The sequence below is a fragment of the Cydia fagiglandana genome, chromosome 15, assembly GCF_963556715.1.
Source record: "Cydia fagiglandana chromosome 15, ilCydFagi1.1, whole genome shotgun sequence".
Classification (NCBI taxonomy): Eukaryota; Metazoa; Arthropoda; class Insecta; order Lepidoptera; family Tortricidae; genus Cydia; species Cydia fagiglandana.
This window is the reverse complement of record NC_085946.1, coordinates 12,478,734-12,505,591: the sequence shown is the minus strand read 5'-3', so window position 1 is coordinate 12,505,591 and position 26,858 is coordinate 12,478,734. Positions and strand designations below refer to the sequence as shown.

Sequence of the window (26,858 nt, the reverse complement as noted above, 5' to 3'; positions counted from 1 at the left end):
AGTGAATGCGTTAAGAGTTGCCAGAACGGAACTTTCCTAATTAAATTTTTTCTAGGTAAATCACAAATTATCAACCGGTATAAAATAACACGTAAACATTTTTACATCAATTTTAAAGCACTATCAAAACATAAAACCCCAACACATAAATTAGCAAAGATATCCCACAAAAATCAGACGCGTGGTTGCTTCCACAAGTTTCTAGGATAATCCTCTTACCGTAATCCCGCGGGGGATGAAAGTGTGGAGAGCCTACACTACATTTAATATAGCGAGGCCATAGCGAACCAAACTGACAGGACGGTATTGGCTAGCAGACTGGCTATTGGTGCGGCTATTTCGCTGGCCCAATATTACAGGGTTCTCTTTTTCACATTTATCTAACTGAAATTTGAACATTGTCATAGGTAGTGACATTAAGTCGAATTTCAATTATCTTGAAAATGTTACATCATCATCATTCGCCTGTCACATCAATAAGATGATGGTTGGTGATGGTAAACAGCGTCTATATTAAGAGTGCGGCACTTCCGCAAATGACTATTAACCCCAATGCGAGAGCCGAGACCGCATAGCTGGCAGGAGAATGCCGTGCCCGGTGACGAAGGTGGGAGAGCGGCGCGCTGGTGTCTCAGTTCTCGCCTAGTATGAAGAAGGCTAAACCAACTGGGAAAGGGAGGCTGAAGATCGCGACCACTGGAGGAAAACCCTGGGTGAAGGGGTAGTTGCACACGATAAAGCGTGAAAAATGTTACATAGAACTTTGTAATATTGAGCCAGCGATTGGTTAACTAAATTATCAATTAGGATTGACTTTTATAACACCATTAGACAGTAGAGAAGAAACTTCATGTTTACATTAAACAAAGTTATCCGGTATGCACCCCAGCATAGAAGTTTGTAACCAGGGCATTGGCCCGGAAAGCCAGGCGTTGTTTAAATACGAGAAGGTAGAAGTACGCCAAGTTAGCATTCGCAATCTTCAACATATTGTGAAATGTCCCTTTAATAATTTGCCCAACAAAGAAACAGACAAAACTAACTTAGTGTCGACGTGCAAACAAAAACTAAGTTTTCGCTCCATCCCAAATGGGGTGGGCATAACTACATAACTTTAAAAGGCGGGTAAGAGCGTTACCTGCCTACTCGTAATGGAGGGAGACGTGTGGTATAATAGGGCACATCTGGGACGTAATGGAATATCATTATTGGCATAAGGTGAGGGATCAAAAGTGTTACAAGAGCGGAACTAGACGCTTTACCCCTTAAACAGTTCGGCGTTTCGTATGTGCTAGGTAAACGGCGCTATACTTATTGGGACTTTGACAATGATTGGCATGTTCAACCTTTTTACAAGGTAAATTGGGTTATTTGGACTACTTACTTCTCCTTTATCATTACATTTTGGACTGGATTCTTATTCGGAGGAGCCGCATTTAGACTATTTAATTTTATTTACTTGTTTTATGTCATTATTAGGTCTACCTATTCGTGTTTCAAGACCAATTAGATTGTCCTTTAGACTGAATAAATTAGGTTTATTAGGTGGGCTGTAGCATTTCAGACACGTATATTTGATTGGCCAATTAATGTTACCTACCTGTATGTAATTCAAAATTGTAGAGCCTCAATTCATGGTTACATTTCGCGCTCGAGCTCATTAGAATTACAGAGGAACTTGCTCAATTCATGGTTACAATACGAGAGGAGCTTGCTCAATTCATGGTTACAATACGCTCAGTGCACGGCACTAAGCATTATAAGCATAAGAAACAAAATTTCCCTCACAAACGAAATTCACAATAAAAACAGCTAAATACTCTAAACTAAGCAAATAGGTAGAAATCTCATATAAAAAGCTTACTATTAATCCTGAGAATCCCTCGGAAAGTAAAATGGGAGCTAAAAATTATATCGGATCTACTTAAGAAGGAGGAAGTTAACATAAAAACGTAGTACAGAAAGATTCTGATGAAGAAACCATCTAATTAGTAGATCAGTGTCAAAAACCCTATAGTTAGGGAGGCGAGGTAGCTAAATGGCGTAATTCAACGGCGCCGTCGAGACCTATCAAAATCGAAAGATAAAATAATTTCGAAAAGAAAAGCTCGTATGGCAAAAACCATTTTAGCGGTGGGTTTGGCGTGTACGGTTTTTCAAAAATGTTAAAAAAAACAGTTACTTGGGCATTCTCGAGCGCGTCAGATATTCATACTACGTATGCCCCGAGTGCCTCTGATAACAACGGTATACTAATCTGCCGGTTTGCGTGGTGGGGGTAAGAACCCAGCGTAAACTTAGTTAATATTATGCACGTCAAAAACTCATCAAACAAAAGATAGTTGGACAAATTCTGGAAAGTTCCCGCTAAAGACTGTAAAGAGTCTTTGTATCCCGAACGGCCCGCAGAACACATCACACTAACAGTAAATTATACAAGCATAGCTCGGTCAAGGACATTTAAAGTTTTAAATTCCAACTTTAGTTCACTTACTGTTAACATTGACATATAAATACTCTTTGAGACTGAGAAATAAATTTACTTTCGTAAAGCAATATATAAGTGACTAAGCGGGTGTGGTGTTAACAATATGGTTTCATTTAAGTAAGTATTTCTTCATTCTCTTAGTAAAGCAGTTATGTCCAGATCATTGGAACACGTTGCCAGCTTAACAATTTCTGCTGCTGACCATAAATTTGGTTAGTACAATAAATTCCTATCCTCGTTGACATTTCCTGGCAACTTCATCATGGTTATCGCTTTCCCTAGTCCCATTTATTTACGGTCAGCGCGGCGAAGCATATGTTTTCATTAATTCTTACATCTCTGTCACCTGCTCTATTCACGTTTATTTGATTATATTGTTTGGCACACTATCACAAAACTATAATAAATAAGACAAAAGGACCTACCGCTAACATCTAAAAATATTATCTGCCTCCCTATCGCTCGCGCATGTAAGAAATTTTAAATTTCAAGTTTCGTGATAGAGCCTCTCTACCCTTAATAATTCTCTCACACGACTGTTCATCTACTTTTCGCTCTGCCACACTAACGTACTAACACTAAATATAATCTACGTACTGCGGCGGGGCTTAGCTCCAACGTAATATGGTGGCGCCATCTTGCGGGCGAGGGATTAGATTCCAAAGAGTCCCCACCGCAGCTAAGTGAAATCTGGCGCACTCGCTGGCACCTCAACGACTTGGCACGGTTGTAAACAACAATAAGGCTTAGCTCTTAGTTGATTGTAATATGTAGTTTGGCCAAAGATCGCTGTTACTCGATCATAGACAGAGAGAATCATAGCTACTGATTTTTCTTAGGTACCTACATTTAATTATAATTACTACTTCAAAACAATGGCGTGAATCTGCGCAGGACCGAGTAAAATGGCGTGGTCTTGTGTTGGAGGCCAAGACTCATTTTGGGTCACCGCGCCACACTAATAAGCAAGTAGGCAAGTATAGGTAAGTATGTATAATTTTCGACTCTATCATCTGATTGATAGTCGAAAAGTGGTAAACCACTTTCTTGGCTGACCGTACCTCAAAACAAATTTGGTCGGCTAAGTAGTTGAACTAAGTAATGTTATAATAAGTAACGAGGAATGGTCTTTCCCATATAGACTTAATTTATTTTTATGACACGCTATTATCATTTATTATCTTTACATAACCGAGGCGATTTTCCGGATTAAACCTAATTCTGGAATAACATCCTTATAATTATTTCCATTTATAAATTGTCAGACTAATTTTTTGGCTCTCGTAAAAATCTGTCAAAACTTTATGAAACTCCAAGCATTGCCGAAGCACTTACAAATTATGAATTCTTTAACGAGATTTTTGCTCGTCTTTTACAGTTTGGCTGTAACTTTGGTTCATTAATGCAGAATAAAAGAACAGTGTCTCCCTAGTTAATGAACCAACTGTGCCTGTTTTCTCGTTTAATTTGTAAGATGTTTCAAGAATAATATTTAATATAATACACAGCAATATCAAAGTCCAGTAAAATCCATTCAGAAAACAGTGCATATACGGGCTTTCTTTGATGCGAGTTTTCTTTTCAAACTAATCTTGGGTAATTAATTACACTAAATAGTAGTGGTAAAACTGGGATCTATATCTGAATCCCTAAAGTCGTTTCTCCTATCTTTGCATTTCCTAATATTGTTTGTCATAATGATCATTTGTTCTAACACTAAAAACCCTAATTTTGTTTTCCCTATATATATTTACTTTTTTGTGAGGGTCGCAGTTCTAACCCTAACCTAACCCACTTTTGTGGCAGGATGTTCTAAAACCTAATAATTTTTCAGAATCTTACATTATGGAAAATAATCGTTATGACAATTGATCGTTAGGGCATGTGCCCATTAGGACAAACCAGTTATGGCAAGTGACTTTAGGACAAACGTTGCTAGGGATTCAGAATGACACCCGTAAAACTGTGGGCTTTCAATACATTCAGTGAAAGTAACAGAATCGGTACCTAAAATAATTTTAATTTGGGGATAACCCCAAATTCAAACCCAAATGGGTCCCATGGTTAACCATATTGAAAAGGTTAGGAATTAGGAACCACGGAACCACTGATATAGCTAAAATCATCACCTTTCACTGTTTTAACCCATCAGCAGAAAGCAGACTTTATCAAATTTGCATAACATTACCTTGTTTTAAATAATAATCTAAATAAGAAACACCTCAAGCCTCGCCGCTGTTTTCAGAGTACCTAATTTAAGTTTTAACTTAATATTCTTATATAATACCTAGTGGGTGAGATAGTTCGGCGTGGAAGCCGTTTAGCGGTGTCCTAATCTCTCGAGTGAGGTCAACGGCCGGCTGAGCGCATTAATTCAATTAAACAACAGTCTCATTAATTTCGCTTGCGGCGCATACTTTTTCTTAATTTTTCGGTTGGAAAAAGTCAAAAACTTCATTCGATTTTTAAAGGTACTCTGTACCCCTAGTGTAAATTTCATTCGATAGCATGACGAGCGTTCGTGTTTACTTGCGTTCAGTGTCATTTTGTAAGGAATTTTTGAGTTTCCAAAACGCCCCGCTTGGCGCGCTGTTCAAAATCCCATACAAAAATAGACATAAACGCAAACGCGAACGCGAACGCTTGTCACGCTATCGAATGAAATTCAAGTGAACCTCTAATGTAAGTACATTAGACGTTCTGTTAGTTATTTTTCGTTATTGGCACTTATTCTACTCTTTATCCATCGACGCGAATCTTATCCTTAACATCATTATGGATACTATATTTTTTTACGAAATAATAGGCAACCTAACCAGCAATTTAAACTTGATAGGTACGCCTAGAATAATCTTTATAGTCACTCTGACTACCTAAGTTTACCTAAGTATAGACGTAGCATTATTTCGGGCGTAAAACTAAGCAGTCACTATTATTTTACTCTGTGGTAAAATTACACCCCGCTCTAAAAATGGACATGATTTTCTTCGGGCATCACGAACGTCATTACGAATAAGTAGTTATTCGGACAGGTAATAAAAAACATTATTAATATTATAGACAAACACTGTCACTCGTAAAGCTATAAATTAGTTAAATCGATCAATACATATTTTATTTCTCGTCTTTCCTGTAGTCATCACAAAGTCAAGGGAATCTAAAGCTAAATTTAAGCTGGACCTCTAAGGAGATACATTTGAGGCGGGATACATTTTTCAGTATTTGAGACTCAAATAAAAAAATCGGGACATATATATATGTATGTAGATGCCAATCGTTAACTTTAATTGTATCGTCCACAGAAAAGTGACCTTATTTTAAAATGTGTTTGACCCAAACACACTGCACGGCGCCATAAGCTTTCTGCTAACTGGATTATCAAACTTTTTAAATTATCAAACTTATAGTTCGTTTATTTTAGCATTAGAAATAAGGTAAAAAATTTTGATGTGTCTTTTAATTGAAAAACACATTTTATAAATAAGTTACGGCAAATATGTAACAATTATGAATCTAATACGATCATTTATATTATTTTGCTTTCATAAGTAATAGTTTTTGATTTTTAAAAAGCGTTTTTCAATTAAAAGACATGTCAAGATCGCTTACCTTCTTGCAAGTTCTTTCTAATGCTAAAAAAAACGAACTATAAATATTAATAAATATGATAAATTCGTTACCGCACACAATGGACAGTTCTGGCAGCTTGCGAAGTGTGTTAAAGAAATGTGAACTCTCATGGGACGATATCCTTACATTTTTCTTACCAGGGCGGCGCCACATTCATATACGTAACCACGGAAGAACGAATGAGCGCGCCGCGCACTTACAGAACGAATAACCGAATACCCCCAAATCATTGTCCTCGAACAATTCACCCAAGCTATTACTAGTATCCAGGGACAAATGCGCACCCATGAATCCCCGAACATGCTCGCAATTAAATCCAGCAAAGACCGCTTTAAAAGAGTTATTGGGCTCTTGGTTCTAAAGTTGCAGTCATTTGTTAGTTTTGTTACTAGCTGCATACCGTAGCAGGAGGGGTTTGTGCATCTGCATTGTTGCACATAGTTCATGTATTTTTTAAGGACGCGAATTTCGTTGAGGTATGGTAGCTAGCTCTTTAGCGATAAGACCGCCTGTGGCCTATTTTATAAAGCTACAAGTTACAATTTACAAGCGGAAGTCTCTTTCTGACCCTATGTGTTAGAAAGAGACTTCCGCTTGTAAATTGTAACTTGTAGCTTTATAAAATTAGGCCCTGTTGTCTGCCTCTACATTTAATCAATTGTTCTTTTCTTTTGTATCTTTTTTACTGTGGTGTGCCAATAAAGAGTATTCTATGTAGGTATATATCTAGTTCGTATTATAAAATAAATTGAATTGAAGGTCTTTAGTTAATTTACTTGTTCAATTTAGTATGCAAGGTCAAGAAGTCGAGGTATTAACTTAACTAAGGTAATTCTAATGGTGGGTCAAAAAATATTGGTACTTATCCAAAACTTAATTATGGCTTTTTCTTTCCTTTAATATGACAAATTCATTTCATTCACTGTTTAATACTGCTGTTTTTCCTTTACAAGCCAATTCGAGTTTTCGTTATTAGAGGAGTATCATTTTGAAAACAGATTTAATATCTAAAACCCGAATTGGCCCGTGAGTCGCCAACGGGGCCAGAGAGGCGGTTGATCCTACCAGCTTTAGTATAAATATAGTAGCAGTTTTATGCTACACTGTAGTCAGCCAAAATATATTGATCGAAGTTTCTAAATATACCGTACGTTTATATATGTCGTAGTCAGATCGTATAATCCGCCGTATTACATTACGGCTAGCCGTTTTCAAAAACAGGGGCGTTTTGAAATGCGGCGGTTCGACGATTAGCCGGATTGTCACTGCGATACGTTCTTCAATAAGGCGGCCCACGTTTAGCCGCATCGTACATTGTAGAGTGACCAGTTCTTTCGGTCGCCTACGTAACCGGAGTTTGACAATGTTTGCAATTTAATTTATTTCTACCATGGTCCCACCGCGTTCTATGCTTTAATGGCTCCAAACAGTGTTCTGATTCACAGAATTAAAAATAGTGCGGCCACATGGCCGTGCGGATTTAAATCACCAAAACACACTGAGTTATGCTTTTAGAAAGTGCATTTAGATTTAACGATAAGTAACTAAACAGAACAAAACTATAAGTCTACCATTTAAGTGGTATCGTCTTGGGTCGTCCCATTCGTTTTTCGTCAAGTTATTAAATTAGTCATATTCTGCTTTCGTCACTCAATCTACATTCGTCACAATCGTCGGTGGCTTTCAATGTAGAATGAGTGACGAAAGCAGAATAGGACTAATTTAAGAACTTGACGAAAAACGAATGGGACTACCCAAGACGATACCATTTAAGTGAGGTGGTTGGTAAGAAGATCATCTCCAGATCGGTTGAAGGCTTGATGAGGCTGATTTTATTATGCCAAGGGCCACTTCCGTCATCTAGGGCCAGAGCCACTAACTCGGGGTCAACCGGTTTAACCCTGAGTTACCAGTACAATTAAACCTGTGTTAACGGTTAACTCCCATTGGCCCTAAGTGACAAAAAAGTTTAAAATATTGAATCAATCAAAAAAAAACAATCAAATCAATCAATCAATCAATCAATTTCATGTCAATTTGTGTAAAAATGTCCTGTAATATTTATTTATTTATTTATTGAAACTGTAGCGATCCACGATATAAGAAAAATTTACAGTAAAATTTAAGTCAATGCTATCAGAAAATGTATAACTTTATGTGTTTCGTTTTTTACATCGAATGAAACAAAACAAAAGTAACTATGTTATATTTAATAATGCTTTACATGTCATTGGAAGTAATTTAATTGTAGTAGCATTAGGACCGGGGAACACTACAGTATAAAATAGTTTTAGTCACAAAACTCTTCAGCTCTACTAACGCACAATTTCTTTACACACCGCCTGAGATGAGTAGTAGATCTATAAATATATACAAAGCTAATATTATAATATACCCACTCCACACATGAATCCAAACAATGTGAATCCACAGACAGTTTCCTTATCACTTGTCCTGAATGAGGCTCTGGCTAAGCCAGGTCCTGCCAGACCGCTCACTCAGTTGTCCTAAGTTTACTCGTTCGGATTTTCGGGGTTTAACGTTTGCCGGATTTCGTATCCATCCTAATGTAGGCACGGAGATGGAAGCTCATTGTTCTTGAAAACTTACCAATAAAACTAGCAGCGATGTTAAATGGTTAAGGTAAACGTACTGGTGCTCGACGCGGTCCCAGTACATGTCATCTTGAAACTTAGTCATTGTCAATAGAGGATACAGCAAGGTGGCATCTATTTGGCATTAACATGTCGAGCACTATTACGTTTACCTTATTTTACGGCCAAATTACATCTCCAATCTAACTACCTACTTGAAACAACACACCATTAAGAAAATCTCCCCGGCTCATCCTAAAAACATCCAAACCTATCCGACTCTCAAAACACAAAAGCACTCCATAACGATTTAGAAACAATACCCTCCAAAGCCTTTCACAATCCCGAAATCCTCAGAAAGAAACGCCATTACAACCGCAATCCGGACAATTGTCGAATATACCCGAAAATAGCCGAAAATTTATTTTAATCCGGAATCTTCGCTTAGCGCCCACGCCCGGCGGTAATTAAAAATGTAGGTACTCTTTCACTTTTCTCGATTTAATCCTCCGTTGGACAAAAGAGCCGGTATAGTTCAGGCGGATTTATAGAGGTCAAATTGGGAATACCAAAATACGAAATTTTCCATTTGCATTCTTTTTCCGTATGCTTTGTATATCTGCGCTAGCGTGGATAGAATACGGACTTTAAATAAAGTCGGAGATAAAAAAACTTTTTATTTAAAGTATTTCAAATTCTCACCCTCCTTTTGAAGAATTGTAGAGACTAAACCTGTATCAGAATTGTTACTAACTATGATTTTAAAAAAAATATGACCAGCCCACTTACTTTACTCGTTAATCACACATTAATAAACTCTTATTCGATTTACGCGAGAGATTCGCAAAAATATTTACAAGTATTATTCTAAGAAATAATTCCAAACGGCGATAGCTTAAATAACTTAGCAGCAAACGGTTCACCGATTCCAGAAAACTAATACCTCCATGTTCCCAAGTGAGATACAAAGCAAAAATGCTAAAACGGTTAACAATTTAAACCAAGTTAGTGTCTTTAGAACGGTAATTCTACTTTAAGGAGCCTTGTATTTAAATTGAAAATGTACTTGGACAGTTTTGACCGCCGCAGACTTAATGTCCTTTAAAACAGGCGACAGTCTGAGCTTCGATTTAGATAAACGAGAACTGCAGGCGGGGGTTAACGATTTTAGATTTAGTGCGACACGAAATAGTAGAAATTAAATAAAATGGAACTAAAAAGTTAAAAAGGTCCATACTAAATTGTTGCCATGTTTAAGCATTTTACGATTTTTACGTCAAAAATGTGACAGTTAGGTACGTAGTAAGTAGCGCCCTCAATAATTTTCTACAATTTCTTGTCGGATTCTAATGTAAAACCTTTTAACGTTTTTTAAACGTGCGTTTGTTTAGCTTTTAAACCTTAAACTTATGTATTTAGTTAAAAGTTTAAAACGTATTACTTTAATGTGATCGCTTACGCTTTCTTTTATTCCAAAAATACACCTCTCGATTTGTACGGTTTATGGCTGCTTCAAATTTTCGTTTGGCATTTTAAAGGAAGATACCTATGCATCACGAATATTTGGACGAATACAGCCATGTCTGTTGCTGGCGTCAAAGCAACAAAATAGAAATAAAAAACATTGAGAACATTGAGAATACACCACACACAAAGGCACATAGAAAATACACTAGAGAAGAGAGTTGTTTAATTTAAGTTAGTCTTTTAGAATGTTTGACTCCGCTATGATTATATGTAGATGTGTATTTATGTGGATTATTTTCGTCTCTTGAGGTGTGTGACTCTTTATTATCAATGAAGAATATTTGTATTGTATATGATTCATATGATAGAGTTCGTCTAACTATGCTAACTCTAATACGAGAGACTATGCAACACTATAAATATCATTTTATCATAGAAGTTTACCTATTATATTTCCATTGTTTTTTTTAAATGTCTCGCTGTACACTATACCCGGTAGTACTTCCGTAAAAGATAGTATCTTAATGTACGAATCATGTTTAGCGTACCACAACCACTTTCCTATCCAATTAATTCATTAATTCTCATATGATTTGTATTGAAATGTATGTAGATTGTAGGTAGGTACTTACAAAACTCTCAATTGCGCTAATTATCCGTATCCTGACAAATGTTTATTTGTTTCTATTGTCAGCGTTGCATTTAGCGTTGTTTGGCTTTCTCAAATACATATTTACTTGGTCTCCAGTAAAATTAAAAAAAAATACTGAATCAAAGTCATTGTCTTATTGAATCCATATTAGATTTCTACAGTAGGACAATTTTGACTCCAAAATATTTTGTTTAGGAATATGCATTTACAAGCTCCGTTACATGATTAATTGATTACATTTATTTAGTATACGGTACTTAACTGCAAACTAAATTCGTTTCATTATAATTATAGCAATTATAAGTAGGTACTTAGCCGACGCGAAGGTCGGCTCACTTGTTAAATGAGTGCCGAAAGTAGGTATCTGCAATTAAATCACCGCCTTCACGCAATACAATAGCCTGTTTTATAAAATGTTCAAGTAATCTGATGTACGATATCGTTCTACACATCAAAGGTAGTCGTAAAAATAAGTATATGCTGTGCTGCAATATGAACAAGGCTGGTGATCAAAAATCGTGGGTTTAAATTAAACCTTGGTTGTGATGTATAGAGCTGATAAAGTAGTTTAAAAAAAATCGCGATGAATAAAAAACTATCAGGATCCTTATCATAGGTACATATTACAAAGACATGAGGTTAATACTACTTCTTACCCCAAAATATGGGGACAATAGCAGTAAGCTATCTCCAGCTTATCAGGAATTCCTATGAGATCAAATTCATTCGGAACTAAATGTTCAGTAACAAAGCTCAAGCAAATATTGAGGTTGGTTGCATTGCAGCTTGCAGCAAACAGTTAAAGTGACTATTAAAGCGTTTGCTAAATTGTATTATAGTAAGCAATCGATGCAACCGGATCTAAATTAAGTCAGTTTTGTTTGAAGATGGAATATTGGAGTGTTCGCTGGTGTCACGTCCAGTTTCACAAAACCTCTCCGAAAAATCTATGAAAATTCTCGATTTCCTTGTGCATTCATGTAAAGTTGTAGAGGACCGACGTGTCTTTGATGCGTCCACCTCATTGAAATGTTTCCACCTGTTGGTCACAGTAGTAAGATATCACTACATATATCAGTGAATTGATAGCAGCGTCCCTTTCATAATTGATACGTTGAACCGCATTTCAATACTGTAAAAAATGGGCGCCGTACACTGATATTTTCTTTTACGTTCAATAGGTAACTTACTAGACTAGAACCCATCAAAAGGGTGCCAATCATTGGCACACAGAGGGAAAAGTCGAAATATTGGATGAGCTCAAATGCTTTAGCGGTACAAAACATTTGTTCCACCTACTAGAAAATTTGAAGTCAGAAGTTAAGATTTTTATAGCTCCAAGGGGAACGCAGTAAGTAGGCTACCTAGGCGTTCCACTTGGCAGCAGTAGCCAGTATTCCCTGCGTCAATTTTTATGGTCTGCTGTATCACTGTAGTTTCTTAGCCGCATTATGACGATTCTTTTATATCTTTTCTATTTTTGCACGTTCGCAGTATTTTAATAAAACAAATTTATTCGCTTACTTTGCTGCCTCGTTCTTCCTCGCGTTAGCCCGGCATTTTGTCACAGCTCATGGGAGCCTGAGGTCCGCTTGACAAAGAATCCCAAGAATTGAAGTAGGCACTAGTTTTTACGAAAGCGACTGCCATCTGACCTTCCAGCCCAGAGGGGAAACTAGGCCTTATTAGGATTATTTCGGTTTTCTTATGATGTTTTCCTTCACCGACTTCAGCGACTGGTACATATCAAATTATATTTCGTACATAAGTTCCGAAAAATTCATTGGTACGAGCCGGGGTTTGAGCCAGCGACCTCCGGATTAAAATTCACAAGCTTCTTACCGCTAAACCAATCAGCGCTCTTAGCTTACTTTGCTGTCTATCTACAGAAAAAATTAGCCTTTCATTTTTTTCATACGATGGTTGAAATTTCACTCAACATTATAATTAACTGTCAAGATCGATTTGCACTTTGACTTTCAGTAAGTAGATAAGGACATGGTATTGTACAGTCAGCAGCAGAAGTTAGTAAGCTTATTCTTTTAACAATAAGGTCGCGTCAAGATCATTGTGAACACCTAGCCCGCATAGCAACTTCTGTTGCTGACTGTACTATATTAAATCCAACAGATCAGAGATAACCGTATTTTTAACATAAACAAGAAACAACCGAGCACAAAATGTTTTGAGAACATCATCCAAAACTTGAAACTCCTAATCTACATGCTGCGAGCACTTCACAAAGTATTTTTACGCATTGCGCATTTGTTTCTCATTGTTTTCCTCTTTTGCGACCCGAAAGAAATCGCGCTAACTTCCACACAAGTAATAAATTACGTCGCTAACACGGACGAGGGTTCCTTGACTTGGTAACACTTGGTTATACTTGACAACATTCGGTTGTACTTGGTGTTTAGTTGGCAATGCTCCTAGGCATTGCAACCCCAGGAGTGCTCGATAGAATTATCGAGTTTGTAGAAGCTTAGGTAGTTTTATGTCCTCCTCAATGTCTTGTAGCTTTTATATTTGTCCATAAAATTTTAAATACAAATGGCATGTCTAATCAAATCTTGTAAATAATTAGATATTCGTCATAATGCATTGGCTTCTTATTGTTTTTTATTAGGTATATCCAAAAACTCTTTAGGATATATATAGTAGTGGACCCTATAATGGACGTGGAACCCAGTAATGGGATAAAAAAACATAATTCCTCTAAAATAAGTATCTAAAAGTAGTTTATAAACACTGGCTGTATATTATCATAAATAAGAGTCTTAGAGCTGTTTCAGTTTGAAGTTTTATTAAATTTGGTTGTTTTTTAAGAAATTGGCGTCAACCTAAAAGTTGTCGTGTCACTGAAAAAAAATACCACTACGAATTCTTAACAACTTCGCTAAGAGAGGAGAGTTAATTTATAAAATTTTAATTAATTAATACTTGATGAAAACTAGAATGTGTTTTGTTAATTGCATTTACCATGAGATAAGGTATAACAATACACTATGTTGTGACTCCACAGATGTAAAAAAATAGTGGTATTTGGCCCAATTTCATTATAGGAGCTGTAAAACTGCGTACCTCCTATGATGGGACAAATGAGAGAATGATGCTTGCTATGCCATAATTTCATGTTTAAACAATACAGAAATAAAATGTAGTTAAGAAATATGTCAATCAGGAGGTATTCTCGGACTTCGGATAAATTAATATCGTTTTCCCAAACTTTTATTTAACTTGCCCTGTTAGTTAGTGAGGGTCCAATCTTGGTAGCTGAATTTGAGCCACTTTTCGATTTCCGATTCAGTTGAAATTTTGTGTAAGTACGTAATTAAGTATGCAAATCGGATGATAACGCAATATTATGATAACATGGACCTGATCTGATGATGGAGACAGGAGGTGGCCATGGGAACTTTATCGCATTAAACCCTAACTAATTGTGTTAGGGTATATTAGAATTGTCTCGATGGATCTAATACAATAATAATTGGCTGTGGAAAGAAAAATACATTCAGCGATAAAAGCTTATACCAAAAATTGTTTTATTTTGCCGTAATTTATTCCCCATTTCAATATTTTATACTGATAGAGCAATGTCCATTATAGGGGGCCCATTACTGGAGCCACGTCCATTACCGGGGGCCCATTACTGGAACTTTAGTGTCCATGACTGGAGAAAAAAAGCATAGTTTTAATTTGTTAAATATGTGGAAACTAATTGCAGTATCTTTGATACAACACGCCTAAAACATGAAAGACGGATAGGACTTTCATCTTTTAACACGCTAAGCGGTAGACCATTTACATGTATAAGGGAAATATCATAAATACTCCAAATTTCCTCTTAAATGTCCCATGACTGGTGCTGTTACTATACCAATTTCATACATATTGCGAGCTCATATACTGCTTTCACGCTAACGAGGTCTTCAATATCACACTTCTTCGAAAAACAAAAAAGAAAAACTCCCGTTCCCCAAAACTCGACTTAATCATATGGCCGGACCCGATGCATGCATATAGACTTTTTTAGCAGACTTAAAGCAAAAAGCCTCTTTTCTCAATTTCGTAATAATAAAGTTAGTATGATGAGAATCTCGTGAAGGCCGAGAAGGACAAGTCCAGCAAGTACCTAGACTTAGCTCATGAGATTACCGCCATGTGGGATGTTGACTCGACGATCATTGTTCCGATAGTCGTGTCAGCGAACGGTCTCATAGCGAAGAGTCTCGACCAACACCTAGAGAGACTCTCGCTGGGTGGCTGGATCAAGGGTCAGATGCAGAAGGCGGTAATTTTGGACACGGCGCGTATAGTACGTCGGTTCCTCACTCTGCGGCCCTGACCACCAGCAGCTTGGGCCCTGCCCCGCTGCCGGCGGCACCCTAGGTTAGGTTTTTTATAATGTGTATTATGTATTTTTTATTGTTTTGTAAGTGTTTTTATATTTTACTTTTATATTCATATTATAAATGACCTAGCCTAAGAAGAATGATAAATAAAGATAATAAAGTTAGTACAAACTGTCTATTACGTAAAAAGCTCCAGCTGCCTTTAATCTCGCAGTAGAAAGACAATAAATTAGTTGAGCCAAGACACGCGAGGCTAAGAGGGTGCTTACAGACTAAAAGACTTGGCAGCGTTCCTCCCCAAGCTTCATTTACAGCCTCATGAGCCCGTAATAGAATTATCAAGCTTGTAAGTCTTGTGAAACCACAAGGTTCTAGTTTTTAGGGAGGTTATTCGATTCTTGGCTGCTTATGTAGTTTTTGAAGAACGGTTATTTGACTGGTTATACCTTTTAGTGGTATTTTTGCATAACAACGTTACTAACCGTTAACCCTTTATTAGGCTAAGTGATATACCATATACGGCACTTCAAACATATTGTGTTCTATTTTCCATGAGTAAGACTGATATTCGATTGTCTATTTTGAAATGTCAGCCTGGTTTAAGGGTTAAAATTGTACCTAACACGGAGTATATAAGTTAAATGTTTAAAGAAATGACAGATAGGTACTTGCTTGTCAAAAACAAATCATTTTGTAATAGTAACAATTATTTAGGAATGTCTCAATTTTTTTTTTAATTTTTACTGTGATTTGGTTTAACAATAAATCAAGTAAAACAATAAATCTTACTGTTGAAAGCAACCAGCCCTCCCGTTTCGTAACCAAAGATCTCGTTAGCAGTTAAATGATACGATAGCATTAAATATATAGCGCTATAAAGAAAGCTATTGTTCTACCCTGTAAGCATTGTCAAATATTGCCCATCGCTGGGTTTTACGCTTTACGGCCCGATGAATGCCGGGCAGTTAACGTTAGCGTAGAAAGTGCTAACACTGCTGACGTTTTGGACACAGTTTACACATAAAAAACGTTTGATGTCTGAAATATATTTATAAACTTAGTATAAACATGATGTTTAAAAAGCTCGCTAAACTTTGTAGTTAACGATTTGTCTTGTAATAAGTATTTGTTAATGAACAACGGTATCTTTAAATTGATTTGCAAAAAAACGCTTCGTTTATAAATAATAGTATAATATAAGTAGATAGATTAACAAACCAAAAGTAAACATGAGAATATAAACTGTTTTATTGTTCATTAAAATTTCAACAGAATTTGCTAATTGAAGTTGAATGGTTGCGTTAATTTAATCGCGATAATTGCTATAATGCTTATTATGCAAGGACATAATAGTTAACCATGCTCATCATTAATAAAAAGTGCGTAAAGAATCGCAAATTGTTCAATGGCATATGTTTTTTTACAGTTACGCAATCTGTTTTATGTATGTTATAAAAAAATCACCAAAATTCTTAAATAGCGCTGTTATAATACAAGGTTTTACGCCCGACGCGTCTCTATCAATCGTTCGACTCCTTTCAGCTACTATTTTATACCCGACATGAAAACAAATTCGAACGCGTCCAATCGATTTTCGACTTAGTGGCCTCGGTATTCGCCGACACAGAATTACGTAGAAAATACACATAATAAGGGTAGGACTGGTGTGGACTCACCTGGCCAGCATGGAGGACGTCCAAAAATATGGTAAAAACACTAATAAAAAGCACGGCGCGCGACATTATTGCGGCCGCGGGGAGCGTTCCGTTACCAAACTGCCGACTGGCGTTTAAGTCTGACGCGAGAAACCTGCGTACTAACGACGGTACAGCACCATGCCGTAGTCGTACCTAGCGTCGTATAGATCGACCCTCTGGGAGTGAGAGGGACGGGGCACGTGCGCCCGGGGAGGGAAAGAGACGCACGTGGGAGGATAACGCACGCGCACTGCCGCTCGCGTAAGCACTATACCCGAATGTTGTCTTGGTCTGGCTTTGTCCGGATTTCCCGATGATGATGCATCAGTTTTTGACAAGCGATGCGAATTTCGAGTGTGATAGAGCACCTACACGGCACGGACAAATTGATAGCGACGTGTTAACTCAATTCTCACTGCCCACTAACTGCACGACAGCAGACAGAATGATATTTTTGAGTGGGAGTGCGACTTGCGAGAGTGGGAGCATGTATGTGCAAATTAAATGCAATGAGTCACCCTGAATGACGTTAGGGGAAAAATGAAATGATTGGATATGGAATACGAAATTAAACATTGTCTTGCTAACATTCAAGGGTTAATTTTAAATTGATGCTACCTATATCATGAAGTTAATTACCTGGCAACGTGAAAAATAACACACGGGCTCTCAGCTTATGATAGTTATGATACTAGTCAACGGCTAAGCACATCTAATACCTATGTACCTAATATCAAGAAACAGAAACCAGGATTGCCCAGTGGAAAATGGAACAATAGGCTTGCTTAGTTAAGGCTGAATCAGCATATTGAAATCAGCCAACTTCAAGACGGCGTTTCCAACATATGCACAATTTGCACATAGGTACAGTCTCGGGGTACAGTCGACCTCAAAGCTATGTTTACACTTTTCGCCTTATTAAAAAGGAGTAAGGTGCTACATGGGCGACTCCCGTCCGTCTTTCTCATCTTAGCATTTTCCTGGTAGCTTCCTAAAGAAGCCTGTCTAATTCCAATAACATTTTTAGGAAGGCCACTAAGGCCAGTTTGTCAATTAGACATAAATGTAGCAATAACTATTATGACAAATTCAACAAGTCTTACAATAAAGCTCACAAAGAGTTTTCAATCATAAGAGAGAGAGAGAGGGTTGTAACCGTTGTACAGTCAGCCAAGAAAGTGGTTTACCACTTTTCGACTCTATTATCTGATTGATAGAGTCGAAAAGTGGTAAACCACTTTCTTGGCTGACTGCACTCGTAAGTTGCCAATCTAGTTCATATTCAAGTTGTAACTATGAGATAGGTGGTCCTTCGCACAGTTAAAATATAAGTAATATAACCACTGTGAACATCACGGAAGCATAATTTTATTATTGTTGTGAAAATTTTCTAAAGCATCTATGTACAAATCACTATGGATACTCTAAATACCTATACAAATCGAGGGATAAATACATATAATATATGCACATGTACATACAATTGCACGTGCGTCAAGGAATTCATTTTGCAACTCTACCGAATCTAGATTCAAATAGCCCTACAAAGTCAAATGTCGAAAACCAAATATGCTCCACTCGTAAAATAATACGCCTGCCGCCAGTCCGACGCATATATTAGAGTTTGGTGTTTGGCTTGGCACTGCATGCATTTGATGCGTGCCATACATCCTGCGGCTTGGAACCACAACCACCGGCTTTCATGGGACGTCATCTCTTTATGTTGGTATCTAACCATTACTTGTGTACATTAACGTACTGATGTGCCATTGGAGAGTTTCCAAAATAGCGAATTTTCCACACGGAAAAATTTTGGAAACTCTTACTTTTATTGGAATTTTCATGGGAATCTAAATTTTCAATTTCTAAAATGAAAGTTTCCTTTGATTCATGTGAAATCATTTGAAAATTTCCTAAAATTTTCGAAAACCACCCCCTCTGACGCCCTATTTATTTGGCCACCACAGCTATACAACTACTATGTTAGAATGATTCATTAAGTGCGGACCTTTTGAAATTTTACTCCAGCTTTCGTGATTCAGCCTATACTATATGTACATAAGTAAATACTCCACAATGTTATAGTTTGTAGGAATACCCACCACAGACAAATGTTTTATGTCGACAATGTTAATTCTATTTAAAAATAGCGATTACAAGTAAAATTATACCAAGGTACTTACCTAACTCCCTCAAGAATTAATCTATAATAACACCAATGACTAAAACTTAAGACAATTTAGATTTGCATTCCAATTCCCAAAATCCCCGTTCGATCTTTGATCTCCAAACTTGGCCTTTGATTTTAACGTGTCACCATTCTGAAACTGCAACCATTTTAACAACAAATCCAAAGACAACCTCTTATCAGGCGCCATTTAAACCGTACTTTACTGACATCGAATTAAAGTTCAAATTACAACGCAAAACGAAATCGAGTAAGCGAAGAGCGAGTCGTGCATTTCCATTGCTTCTCAAGTGTAGGCGAATCTAACACTCATAACGACCAGTGTAACACTGACCTTCGGTTCCATAACAACTAAGTCTACTGGGAGAGCTCGCTTATACTGGATAACGTGAGTATCACGACCGCCTAGGGAAAACTGAGCCAAGTCCTTCGAGACGCTCGGAGGGGAAGCGAACCCTTATTTTCTTTCGTCGCAAATTTATTTGTTATGTAAATACACGCGCCCCAAGATTGTATGTAGCAAGGAGTATGATAAAAATAAAATTATGCAAACATAATATATCACGATGAAAACAACTTGCCGTGAATTTTTTAAAGAGGGATATAAAAAATGAAGTGATAAATTTTTACCTTAAATATTACATACATTTTATAAGCTAGATGTTATTAATAAAGATTATCATAATTTACTGCTTCTTTTTTCTATTACACAGTTTTAAAAAAGTTATTGTGTTAGGATAAGGACTATTAACTCCCAATATCCCGTTCTTCAAACAAATGGGGACGAACCCTTTTTTTTAAGAAACTTTCATCCTGCATTTCTCCCAACTTAAGTTTAAGCTGACCTCCCTTCCTATAAATACGTCTTAGTGGAAACGTAAAATTTTTAAAACAAATATAGAAAATATTTAAAATTTTGGTGCTTCCTTATCAACGACCACCTGCATCCTGCATCATCTGTAAGTTCAAGTCAGTCACAGCATTTAAAGAATCCAAGGAAAAACGAGGGTATTTTTTCACAATTTTTTTAATTTTATGGTCATACCTACTTTAAAGCTGAAAAAAGGGTCAATCTCAACACATTCTCCAACAATTTTAAATGAAAAAGTTATAGCACAGTAAGTACCTACTTTACTCAAAATCAAAATTTAGTCGATTTCTAAGGAGATATGCACAGTAGGTACTAAGCCACGTTGAATGTAAAAAGTCAATCAACTCATTAACTCATCGTTTCCCCTGAAGTCTTCAAAGGTTAGGCGTAGACGTAAACTATACCAAGTATTCAGTAACATATGTATATCGATATTTCCTGAGTCACACTCCATCAATTCAAAAACACCCCTCGCGTGACGTCACCGTTATGGAAATTTCTGGAACGTACGCTGTCTGGCCGAGCATCGGACGAGGGTTTAATACTGCGGTATCGACGCGAGTGCAACGAGGTGCCTTTGGAACATATTTTATGACTTGGAAGGTTGGCACTAATACTTTAGAGTTTCAGTTGACTCAAAAAATGACGAAATTCCTTTATTTAAAAAATAACAAGATAAAGGGGGAGGTACAATATCAGCAAAATGGTAGGTACTTTAAGTAAGCATATCAGCAAAATGGTACTCTAAGTAGAACACATAGACAACTCCTTATCAAAATTGTTTGACAGTGCATGTAATCAACAGAATAAAGAACCGATTCCGTAAGACGTGAATTAAGTATGAATGTAAGTTCAACAAACGGAATGTCATATGCAGATAGCTACCTAAATCAAGAGGATATGCGACACGTCCCCGAGTGATTTCTTAAGTTCTCATTTTAACCAAATAGGTAGGTATAAAAGAGAGCGATCGTGTTACGGTAGGTACTATCGCGATTAGGAAGCCATGGAAAGGACATTGCTTTGGCGTGTGGTAAACAACTATAAAGTTATTTTACAGTAGGTACATATACCTATTTTCCCGCGCTAGTGCGTAAAATAGCACTTTTAATGCGTATGTCAAAAGATTAAAAGGCCATATGTACTGTAAAACGTTGTACGATACACGTGCGAATAGGTAATTCGCAACTCGTGTCGATTTCTTCTTTACCGCACTTGTATCGTAAATAACTATTTCGATCTTTGTTTAGAAAACAAACTAATAAACTTGAATACTTGCAACATTGTTTAATTGGAGAGAGGAAACAGGAGCGACAAAACCATATCAATAAAACATTTCATTCTTACGGCAGTGTAAGTACCTATTATAGTTAAGTTAAATGGGGACAATTGTTGTTTAAACTTTTAAACAAGAGTAAAAGAAACAAGCAACATTAAATGAAATGGTAATAAACTCGAATTAAGAAATCAATCTAGCTCAAATTGGCCTTGCCGATTTCTCTTACTCAAAACAGCCTTAAAAAGTAAAAAGATTACCGATCACTAGTCATTACAGTTGGGAAAAACTTGGACATGGACGTGCTCGGATCTGTGTCGCATTAACTATAAATTACTTCGCAAAACATGTTTAGCAATCGGCTTTAGAAGCTTTGAGGTTTATCCAATACATTTCTACTAACCAATCCCGAAATTCGCCGAAGCGCATGCAACAGCAATATTTTCATTAGGTAAACTCGGTAAGCCTAAAACGTGAGGGATTAAAATAACCCAAGCATAATTGTCTTAATGGAAGGCCCATCGTCCCAGGGGTCGAAGGGCTTTTAAAAGTGCCATGGAAATCTGTTGATTAACATGCGTGTGTCATGTAAGGCACAATTTAGGGCACATTTTCAAACAGGTCGCAAGAGAGTATGTTTTGATGTGATACATCGAAGTCGCAGAATAAAACAGCAAAATTAAATAATTGCTTAAAAGCCCATTTAGATTCAATTCAGCGTTGCTTTGCTGAATTTCATATGAACAGTAGACTCTGCCCCACCATAATAATAGTGACAAGCAAAAGTCATTAAGTACTATCAAAAAATTAAAGTAACAATGCACTTTATTACACGTGTAACACGGTTTATTGTCCAATAATTTCAATGATGTTATTAGTTACTGACTTTTGCTTGTCACCCGACGATTTTAACTATACTTGGTCAAGCAAATCTTGTCAGTAGAAAAATATGGCAAATTTAAATGTAGGCGCGAATAGAAAATTTGAATTTCGCGCCTTTTTCTACAAGATTTGCCTTATCAAGTATGTATATCTTTGCTAATAACCGTAGGTATGCACACCACATTTTGATTTTGGTAAACTGTAATTATTATTTCTCCCGGCTCTAAGAGGTTTTTATCCACCGGTTCAGCCTTTTAACACAAAAGTTTTACTGTATCGTGCCCATTTTAGATAAATTGCCTTCTAGAATAAGTAGTCGTGAAATAATTTGCGGTACCTACCTACCTAAAATATTATTTATATTAGGTAGGCTACGGTTCGACGGCCAAACGCCCGGCGATCCAGAGGTTAGAACTTAGGCTAGCTACTAGCTCTTACCCAAAGGGAATTTTTAATAAGAATTAAGGTTCCTAAACTAGGCTTAGTGTTGGCTATGACTATACTGCCGCTAACATAAAAAACTGCATGATATTCTGAATATAATCGCTATTGAAGGGAAGTCAGAGATACATACAATCTAACTCATATAATTATATTACGTAACATAAACTTAATCTCAATATAAATAATTATGGTACTGTATACGTAAGTATGAAAATTAATTGCGCTTATATGCGAAACGTATGCTTTTAAGCGAAACGTAGACTAGCAAGAACTTGCATGCAATTAAGGTTACATTGCCGACTACCAAGGTAAATTGCATTCAAAAGTTTGATCAAATACCGCAATTTGAGCTCGTTAGCCAACCACTTAATTGACATGTTACTTGCAGACCAAGATTGACACTAGACGGCCTATGTAAATGCATCCCTCATTCAGTTGACATCCACTGATTCGGCAAACCAATCAAATCGAGTAACGCAAACACTCCGGCCGGTTACAAATCAATTAAGACCTAGTGCCACTGCAAACCATTTTCGACCTTATCGACTATCCAATTCCACAAGTTTCTTACGATTTAATGTACAACGCAAAAGCGACCTTTACTGGTTAATGATATGTATCAAATTTCAAAAGCGTAAAAGTGAGTTAAAGGTTTATGAGTTAACGATATTCGCTTTGAACATAGCTACTAGCCTACTAGCTATTATATTACCAATATTACCATATTATAAACCGAAACTCGAAACTGAAAACCGGCTAAGAGCATATGTCGGGTCATGCTCAGATAGGGTTCTATAGTCACCCGTCAGATACAATACTAAGCAACTTTGAACGGGAGGCTATGTTTACATTATGTACATAAAGGGAGTATCTTCGCAGCACTAAGCTACTACCACGCGTATTCGGGAAACGAGATAATCACAAGATCTAGAGACGATATAGAGATCAACTAGATTTACAATAGATACTTATCGACTAGATGTGACTTGGATATCTAAGTCATAACTTCTCGAAATCGTTCAAGAGGAGCTCCAGAATCGCGGAAACGTCAAATTTGACATATCTATCTTACAAATATCTTTAAATTATCCATATCGTAACTTGTTGAGGTCTAGTAGAGATCTAATTCATTTCCCGAATCGAGCCGTTCGTCTTTTTAGTCAGAGGAAAATCCTTCTTGCGTAAATTCAAAAACGGCTTTATTGCATTTTCATTGAAAGTTTTTATAACACTTTACCCATGGTTCAAGAGTAAGAGAGGGGGAGGCGACACATCTTTTTTACTTTCGGAGCGATCTTTATGACCCATAATTCATTTTGGAAGACCCATCCAATGACACCCCACTGCCACACCATAGGGTTCATCATCAGCATCTCAGCCATAAGACGTCCACTGCTGAACATAGGCCTCCAGACCATAGGATAGGTAAAAGCGAAAAAAAACAAGTTCCCAAAAAAGCTTGGTAATGGTAACCCCTGCTATAGATGAAAATGAGCATAGTTGTATGATTCATGCTTTAACCTGTAGCATGAGTCATGATACAGCCCTTACAGGGCTGGTATTTCACCCCTTTAGGGTATTTTTAGACTGACGCCAGATTTATGCGCCCCTAGGGCCCTTTCCGTCACGCTGCCTGTCTGTCTATTTGAGGTTATGGCCGCGAAATGGGTGGAAAATACAAACTTTGACCTTGGTAAAATTTTGCTTATAAAGTATATTTATATTTAGCTCTCGTATAATTAAAAATATAAGGAATAATTAAAATTTAAGACGATGATTTATTGTTACAAGTGATTGAAAGATGAGAAGTTTTCCTTAAGATATTATAATTTTACGGCTAAACAGAGCGTGGGTCTCCATTTTACCAGCTCGCTGTGTGTGTTTTTTTTATTTAACGTTGGGGCAAAATACTTAATTAAAGGTTGAACTTAGATATTGATTTATGAAAAGATGACGTGCATTTACATACCTATACCTATACGTAGTTATGACACATTGGTCCCGATTCGGATTTTGAAATAGACATCTATTAGATATCTTTTAGACATCACCAAGATACGATATAAAAGAAACACAAGATGAATACCAAATTATATTCTTTATTACATCATAATAACCTACAGCTAAACAGGGTGGAAATACTAAAGCCAAGTATTATATTTAATCATTAATTAATTATCTTATTAAATGCAACGTGTAAGCAACCTCAGCACATTAGATCATAATTTATGTAGTTACGTTACTATTAATAATGGATACACAAAGCTAAAGGCAACAATAGCTAGATAAAACCTATACCTAATCAAGACAAGTAATACTTAATGTGATACTTCTTTACAACTCGACGGCTGGTTGGCAAGAGAGAGCTCCGTTGGCTGCGTCAGGGTTTTTATTAACGACGATGTGACGTCACCGGAACAGGTATTGACGCCGTTCGTGTTGCCAGCGCTCGAACTGGCTGTGTTGCTGCTTGAAGAAACCCTGGCGACTACATCCGGCTGTCCTGCCCTCGGGATCGTCTCGACTCCCGTTATGGGCTGATGGTGGAGCTGTGAACATGACAACACTACATATTAACTTCACGGAGCGCGCGCGCGCGCGCGTTATCATTACCTCTCCGTTTCAAAAATAGTTTTAACTGGTGTAAAGTGAATTGATGAACTTGAATTTTATATCAAAACAATCCTTATAAGACAGTGCTTGTGTATTAGTTAGTGTAAGTGCAAATAGAAGTCGCCCTGAAGTACAATTTGCAGAAAACAAAAGACAATACAAAAGCGCGCGCTATACTAGTGACCGTTTGAAATTAACGCGTACGATGTATGAAATCCTGCAGCGCTTACGCTCTTTTGGACTCGATGTTCGCCACGGCCACTTCCTAGAAACTCCGAGTGAATTCCGCGAATTTTGACTAGCACTGTTGAACGACGACGTTATTTTTGCGAATATAAGATCTTGTTATCCTAATAATTTACAATATGTCTAACACCTGTAGTGAATGTGAAAGGCCAGTGAAGCCCGCAGAAAAGCTCATATGCACTCGTTGCGATTCACTATTCCATTTCCTTTGTGTCAATGTGACTGCAGCAGTCTACAAGAAAACAAACAAAACGAACTGGACATGCGAAAACTGCACCAAGCAACCAAATCACGACCGCACAGGCACACCTAAAAAAGCATTTGAGAATACAGACTTCTCAGCCATGATCAGAAATGAGGTAAGGGAAGCCCTGCGCGCTGAGCTACCAATAATTCTGCGCCAACATCTTGAAGCAGAGCTAACACCTATTAAAGAAGAGCTGAAAAAGTTGCAAGATTCTGTTTCATTCATGAGCAACCAATACGATGATATTCACCCCACCATGACGACCTTAAATAATGATATAAAAACTTTAAACAGTGAGCGCAACGAGCTTCTTTCAACGATTACTGGCCTTACAGACCGTCTCAACCAAATAGAACAGCATATGAGAGATTGCAATGTAGAAATACAAGGAATACCCGAGGACAAGAATGAGAACCTAGTAAACACAATACAACACATCGCAGAGGTAGTCTCCTGCAGCATGTCGGACGTCGATATCCTTCACTGCACCAGAGTCGCCAGTCAAAATAAGGAAAACAAGAAGCCCCGTACTATTATCGCTAAACTACGCAGCACACGCTGCCGCGACGAGTTACTGTCGGCTGTCGGGCGCTTCAACAAGACCAAGGCCAGGGACCAGAAGCTCAACTCGTCAGTACTGGGCATCGGGGGTCCCGCCGTGCCTATCTACGTGTCCGAGCATCTGTCCCCGGTGAATAAGACTCTTCATTGGGCTGCGAGGAAGAAAGCTACGGAACTCTCTTACAAATACGTCTGGGTCAGAAACGGATCAGTATTTATGCGTAAAGACGATAACTCAAGATATATAATCGTCAAAACCCAACAGACACTGGATTCTCTTCAGTAAAGTGCAATTTTTGTTAGTAATAATATCTTTATTTACTCATATTATGGCTAGTTCTCCAAACAGTATTAGTATTTACTATCAAAACATACGAGGTATGAGATCTAAAGTATTGCATATATACAAGTCTATTTTAACCTATGATTATGATTTAATATGTCTGTGTGAAACCTGGCTCGATAATTCTATTTCATCGTCAGAATTTATTGACCCACGTTATACTGTTTATAGAAGAGACCGATCACCCGACTTCTTTAAAAGATTTAATAAAACCCACGGTGGCGGAGTATTAATAGCTGTTAAAAAATCATTGATTTCTGAACAAATAATTAACTGGCAATCTGACATTATCGAAGACATATGG

At 37.2% G+C, this 26,858-nt stretch overlaps 2 protein-coding genes across 4 annotated transcripts in view; one reads left to right on the top strand and one right to left on the bottom strand.

Annotated features, from left to right (window-relative positions):
• Nucleotides 1–17,016, bottom strand: part of LOC134671404 (amyloid-beta-like protein) — a 215,766-nt gene extending 198,750 nt beyond the window's left edge. For 2 of the 3 annotated variants that reach the window (XM_063529255.1, XM_063529256.1), the window contains exon 1: nucleotides 16,863–17,016. In XM_063529255.1, coding sequence (XP_063385325.1) covers nucleotides 16,863–16,928 — 66 coding nt within the window. In that variant the 5' untranslated portion in view covers nucleotides 16,929–17,016. The remainder of the gene's footprint in view (nucleotides 1–16,862) is intronic. The other variant, XM_063529257.1, reaches the window with a different exon arrangement.
• Nucleotides 17,017–25,522: 8,506 nt separating this feature from the next.
• LOC134671538 (uncharacterized) lies at nucleotides 25,523–26,497 on the top strand. Its single transcript, XM_063529398.1, has one exon. The coding sequence runs from the start codon at nucleotides 25,523–25,525 to the stop codon at nucleotides 26,495–26,497; it is 975 nt and encodes a 324-aa protein (XP_063385468.1).
• The last annotated feature ends 361 nt before the right edge of the window (nucleotides 26,498–26,858 follow it).

Excerpts from the sequence above, each read along its gene's own strand:
- LOC134671538 (XM_063529398.1), top strand. The coding sequence starts at position 25,523 with ATGTCTAACACCTGTAGTGAATGTGAAAGGCCAGTGAAGCCCGCAGAA.